At 43.9% G+C, this 6,454-nt stretch overlaps 1 protein-coding gene across 1 annotated transcript; it reads left to right on the forward strand.

Moving 5' to 3' along the window:
* Positions 1–300: 300 nt before the first annotated feature.
* Positions 301–3,569, forward strand: LOC125377066. Its single transcript, XM_048389880.1, has 2 exons — positions 301–1,049; positions 1,972–3,569. The coding sequence occupies exons 1-2, from the start codon at positions 848–850 to the stop codon at positions 2,199–2,201; spliced, it is 432 nt and encodes a 143-aa protein (XP_048245837.1). The 5' UTR covers positions 301–847; the 3' UTR covers positions 2,202–3,569.
* The last annotated feature ends 2,885 nt before the right edge of the window (positions 3,570–6,454 follow it).

A 6,454-nucleotide genomic window follows, 5' to 3' on the forward strand; every position in this document is an offset into this window, starting at 1 on the left:
TGCGAAACCAGTAAATTACCACTAACGATCAATAAATGATCTACAAATAATATTTACACATACAGTCTTAGGATTTACAATACCAATAAAATGCAATACAATGTGTCAAATTAGTGGCAGAAGTAATAAGTAAAAGGCCCTAGAATTTAAAAGTGTTGGAACCTGACAGGAGCTTGGGTTTCCAAATAGGTAAACAAACTGCACTTGGCAAGTAGATTAGAAACAAGTCGAAACGCCCGATTCTCGAACTTTTACAGCCAGTATTTTAGAAACTGTCTCCCCAGGATTTTCTAGAAGGATCAAGCCCACCACGTCCATGTGCACACCAAGGACAGATAACTCTAATTCTAGTACAAAAGCATTCTTGAAAGCTTCACCTGCTGCTGTTGTCTCCTGTTCAGAGCTGCCCACGACAGCACTTGATATGTTTTACTAGTAGACAAACTCCCTGCACTCTTAGATCGTTAGTATCACAGCAGTCGCTGAGGTGGGCCAGGATTGTTGTTGAATTTACTAATGCTCAATAAAACCTGATCACAAGTCTGTTTCCCATCTCCGTGCCTGGTGTCTGTGCAATAAACTAGGTGACTGTCTATAAGCAACTGACAGAGGGAACCGGTTCAGTCGCCTGGCAACTCCTTCGTTTCTATTGAGTGAATGAGTGAGTATGGTTTTACGCCGCATTTAGCAATATTCCAGTAATATCACGGCGGGGGACACCAGACATGGGCTTCACACTTTCATTTCTGAAGACCTTAAGGTATAGTATTTTCCTTCCCTGAAAGTCAAGGAACCTTTCCCTCGATCCTCGTCTGTTTCCTGTATCCAGCCCTCCTTCTCAAAGCGCATGTCCTTTGATCCAGGGAGTGACCAATCCCCGTCCGACAGGCACGTGCAGCCCGTGCGAGATGCATGCAGACCTCTTGACCGGGACGAGGCCCTGGAGGTGATATGGAGCTTGTATCCGCCAAAGGCTTCAGACGTGGAGGCTAGGAAGTCTCGCTGGATCCGCCCCGTGGTGCAGGAGACGGAGGCTTGGTCACTCCTTGGTATGTAGTGTGTCGCTCTGTCTCGCCAACAGCAGGGAGACTGTCATTTAAACTGCCGGGGGGGGGGGGGGGGGGAGTAATCACCCATGTTTGATGGTGTCTTGAAACGAAACCAACAAGAAATGGTTACTCGATGGTGCTGTATTTGGTATGGCTATCATAATTGTGGTTTAAGCCTTACGTTTGTAGTGTTTCGTCACCTGTTTTCAACCTAGAAACTTTTGGATAAATGTATACCTATTTTGTCCGGCAGTTTAATCTCCCTGTGCATTGTGCAATCTCACCGGGAATTCATTGTCAAGGATCTGAATCAAATGTGAAATGTAAGGATTAGAGTTTTATAGAGTTTTTCACAACACATATATAGTTTTGTACTGTGTGTGTATGTGGAGGGGGGGGGGGGGGGGGGGGGGGGGGTAGCTGTTTAATGTGGCTGATTGTGAATTTGCGTGGTCCGTCTCACGACACTTACCTTTCAACAACACGTGTGGCAATGTATTCCCGGTATACAGATTGGTGTTCTAAAGTATTACCGTTCTACTTAGAGACGTTGCTGTTTAATGTCATTCACCCCAACTGTTGTGTGATTTGTGTTAGTTCTTGCATCTCTTATCAATACGTTCTTTGAATAAACTATGTAAATACAAATGTATGTAACAAACTTGCTTCAAATGATAATAATGTAAATTATAACATTAGCTGTAAAAAGGTAAACATTTTTTTCTGGGTTCAACACAGGATCTTAAATTATAACTTACTATGGATTGAAACTGAAGCTGATTAAGATACATGATAACTGCATACCGCCATAGCTTTGTAATACCACAACGACCCTGTTGACCAACCAGTACTACAAATAAACAATAGGTGATGACAAGGGATGTTTAGGAATTAAATTGAAAATATATATTTTTCATCCTAGATGACCGTATTTTGACCCAGACGGATTTCCGTACTTGTCTGAAGCTGGTGATAGAGGCGCGTCTGAAGAGGGAGGGCGTGGTCGCCATCCCAAGCAACGTGCGCGCGGGTGTGGAGGAAGTGTCAAACGCCGAGGAAGCCATGGAGAAGATAGAGAAGTACCTGCTGGAGAGGAAGGCTGAGAAGGAGACGAAGGAAATAAAGACGACTCCGCCGCGAGTCGCCGTGTAGTCACATGACAGTGCCTATGCTCTAGGAACCAGTGTTTTCTCCTGTTCATGTACCTGTAGTAACTACAAGCCCATACAGGGAACATGTATCGGAAACATGCTCCCATCACAAAGGTGCCTTACGTTTCATCATCTCAAGAGAGAAAATGTAATTACAGTTATCCGTACTTAAAAACAAATGTTTCTGGCGCTTGCTGTAAGCCGGCATCATCTGAATCGAACCCGGACCTTAGGTGTCACGAAGCAACGCTTTAACCACTAGGCTACCCAACCGCCCCGATTTTTGAAAGAACAGCGTCAAAATAATATAGTAGGGGCACGGGTGGCCCAGTCGTCTAAAGCGCCGTAATTCGACGTGCAGAGTTGCGTCCCTTGGAACGCCAGAAACCCATGATCGTGGGTTCGAATTCCGGTTCTCCATGCTTGTTTCTTGGTTTGTCAGAACCGAACCCGTTCTGGTGGATTTCACCAAAATTGTAAACGTCTGAGACTTGCATCGCTTCTGGTTTTACTCCCCCACCAACCTGTCACGCGGTTATATAACGGGAATACTGTTCATTGTGGGTGTTTAACTTGTTTTGAGCGGTATATTGCATGTATATGCGTTACAGCAGGCGGTTCGTCCAAGTTGGTGGAAGCGGATGAAAAATATCAATGATTTTACAAAATGTACATATTCAGTAAACGTTTATGATTGTTTGAAATAACATCTTCTGTCCATAAGTCATTTTAAATCTTTTACGCAAACGCAAATTGTCATCAAGATCTGTGATATTGATAATGGTGGTGTTGTTTATCTGTTGATCTGTTATTGTAAATAACTTGTTGATAAGTGTCGTTTCGTACGTTTTCATATAACATTGATCTATAAATGTCGAGTATGCTTGTAGTTAGAGACGACTAACGGGATCGGGTGGTCAGGCTCGCCGACTTGGTTAATGCATGTCATCGTATCCCAGTTCGATGCTCATGATGTCAATCACTGGATTGTCTGGTCCAGACTCGATTGTTTACAGACCGCTGTCATATAGCTTGAATATTGCTGATTGCGGCGTTAAACAACAAAGAAAAGGAAACATAAGACTGACAGTAGACGACTGCTGTAAAGTGAACATTTGATGGTGAAATCATGCATGTCAGGTCATTGTATGTAGCTCACGCAACCACAACCCCACCTTTCTATTACACTGGGGACCGCTTCGCCAAGCAAACGTAGTGTCACAAATGCTATCACAAGATGCACTGACACACATAGACATCATCTTCCCGAGGCAAGTGAGTTAACTGATTGTAAAAGTCCAGTTTCCACCCTTGCCGAACTGGGCTGGTATTATGGAGTTACATTTTGGCTGGACTAACGAGTCTATGCATAGACCAATCAAAATCGCGCACCGAAATCGAAATCCGGTTCGTAAACTGTCATGCATAGTTCGGTCGACTGCAGGATTTGCAAAGCATGTGCACCGCTAACTCGTTGTCAACAAAATATTTTCTATATCTTTTCATGTTTTTAATCAAGGTGCTCACGTGATTTGATACACTTCGCGATTTAAGACTCGTTTCATCACAATATAGATCTTGATTATCGATCAGATCGTCTTGACTGGGCGCCACCGTTTTGTTTGAAGCAAATGCTAGTGATACGAGAGGTTGAATCTGATTGGTCAATAGGAGAGGCATAGAAAGGACATTACTCGTAATAGCCACTGGTGGCGCTACGATCGAGCCCAGGAATTCCAGCCTAGTTCGGCAAGGGTGGAAACTGGACTTTTAAAGTCAGTTAACTCTCTTGCCTCGGGAAGATGCACAGACATAGGCAAGTTACAAGAGTAGCGTCAACAACAGAGCCCGTGAATAGGTAGTTGTTGGTCATAAAGGACCATTGGATATTCTGGGGTAGGATGGGGTGGGATATTACCCAGAGATCTTTTATACTTAAAACTGAGCCTAAATAGTTTTGGTGTATTTTTAAATCTTGCAACTATGTATTTTTTGTGGCAGGCAATTTCTTCTTTATTTGCAACAGTCTTCAGCATTATTATATTTTATAAGCATTTTCTGGGACAATTTCTCTTTTTTTCGATAAAATCACAGAATGTCAAATTCCCTAAGGTCTTCAACATAAGTCTTGTCTTCGTTTGTTTTCTCTTTAATTCCTATTAAGGTACTTTTGTGTATAACCTACTCAAAAGAGGTTAATGTCCACCCGATTCCTTCATATTACTACAGTTAATATGTCATGTCATGACGGATTAACTACAATAATGTGAAAAAATGCCATGATAGATTAACGATAGTAATATGAAAGTATCGGGTGGTCCTTAACTTCTTTTGAGTAGTATATCTAGTCGGATACATGAACATGTCGTTTGGATGCGGCAAGTTGGCAATCCTGGTTCAAAACAGTTTAACCTGTGGGTTCTCATGCCGTGATAACGTCAATACATTCATTTTTGCGTATTTTCGTGATGATCTCGAATTCGGGTGCTACTTGTTTTTCGTTTCGTTTCTATTTGTTTCCAAGTGCAGTGAATGTTCAGAACATCCATGTGAATAAATCATAAAACATCCGTGTTAGCTTGTACTTCATAGCATGCCATAAAGTCACTGGGAAGCCATCTTGACCACCCGATACCTGTTCTGGGGGCAACTCATGCTATGCATGCGGTATCGGTCTATTCTTCCAGAGGTGAAGGTGAGGTGAAATTGGGTTTAACGTCACGTGTGTGTGTGGCTGCTTGTACTAGTCCGGACTGATGCCGATTTGTAGTGCTAGCCCACTGAGATACCATGCCGCAGTTTAACATGAATACCCCTCTCAGACACAGTATACTGACTCCGAGCCGACCAGTCCTTGTTTTAGCCCCTTAATGCCGAGCGTCTTTTGTTATGACGCGGCCGGGGATCGAACCCCGGACCTTCCGCTCTCCGGGCGGACGCTCTACCACTAGACCACGGAGGCGGTCTATTCCCGAGATTCCCAATGTTTGTTTGTTTGTTGATTAACGTCACTCATCAATATTCCAGCTATATGACGACGTCCTGCAAATAATCTGGACCAGAGTCTGGACCAGATAATCCAGTGACTGATATTGTGAGCACCCATCCACGACGTCAGTGTACGATGACACACACTCAACCCCATTACCGAGCCTGACCAGTCGATCCATTTAGTCACTATTTTCGACCAAACAATTACAACACGAAATGGGATCCCCCAAACGGAAATACATGAGTAAAACCATGGTTATAGAGACTTATTTGTCCGTTTAAATTTAATGAGGGAGGAAAGCTAATGGTAGAAGACAGTAAGTCTTTGGTGAAATCCACGACTACTTTCTGGTTCTCAGGAAGATGTGGGGCGGTCGGGTAGCCTAGTGGTTAAAGCGTTTGCTCATCACGCCGAAGACCCGGGTTCGATTCCCGACATGGGCACAATGTGTGAAGCCCATTTCTGGTGTCCACCGCCGTGATATTGCTGGAATATTGCTAAAAGCGGCGTAAAACAATACTCACTCACTCACTCACTCAGTAAGATGTCGACCGCAGACCTTTAGATATTTGGTGAAAATAGCAGCCAGGGTACACAATTTTGTGTGTGTGTGTCTGTCTCTGTCTGTCAGTCTGTTTTTACACTGGTCCGGACTAAGGCCACTTTTACAGTGTATTTTTAACAAAAAATACCCCACATAATACGGATTCCGAGCCGACCAGTCCTCGTTTCATCCCCTATTATGCCAAATGCCAGACAGGGTAACACGTACCATTTTTTAATGGCTTTCAGTATGACCGGCAGGAAAAGAAATCACCGACCTTCGGCTCTCCGACACACTCTCTATCCACTAGACCACGGAGCGGTATCCGCTTTGGTGCCACCCACAAGCACGGGTATGGTGCTGCCAAACCTGGAAACAGTCAGGGCAATTCTGTGATCCTAACCCACTATGTGTTTCTGGCACTCCTAAGGGACGCAACTCTGCACGGCGAAATGGGCCCTCTCCGACAACCTACCCACCAACAGAAGTATATAGATGGGTGTGTTGAAATGACGCATCGTGCTTTTATGGACTTAAATTTGTTTATATCTCATCCACATAAACATCACATCATCCTTACATCACAGACCCGTGAAGATCCGGGGTAGAATAGATCTTCAGCAACCCATTCTTGCTGTAAAAGGCGACAATGCTTGTCGTAAGAGGCGACTATGCTTGTCGTAAGAGCGACTAACGGGATCGGGTGGTCATGACTTGG

Source organism: Haliotis rufescens, unplaced genomic scaffold (genome assembly GCF_023055435.1).
Source record: "Haliotis rufescens isolate VD_foot unplaced genomic scaffold, xgHalRufe1.0.p SCAF_8, whole genome shotgun sequence".
Lineage (NCBI taxonomy): Eukaryota > Metazoa > Mollusca > Gastropoda > Lepetellida > Haliotidae > Haliotis > Haliotis rufescens.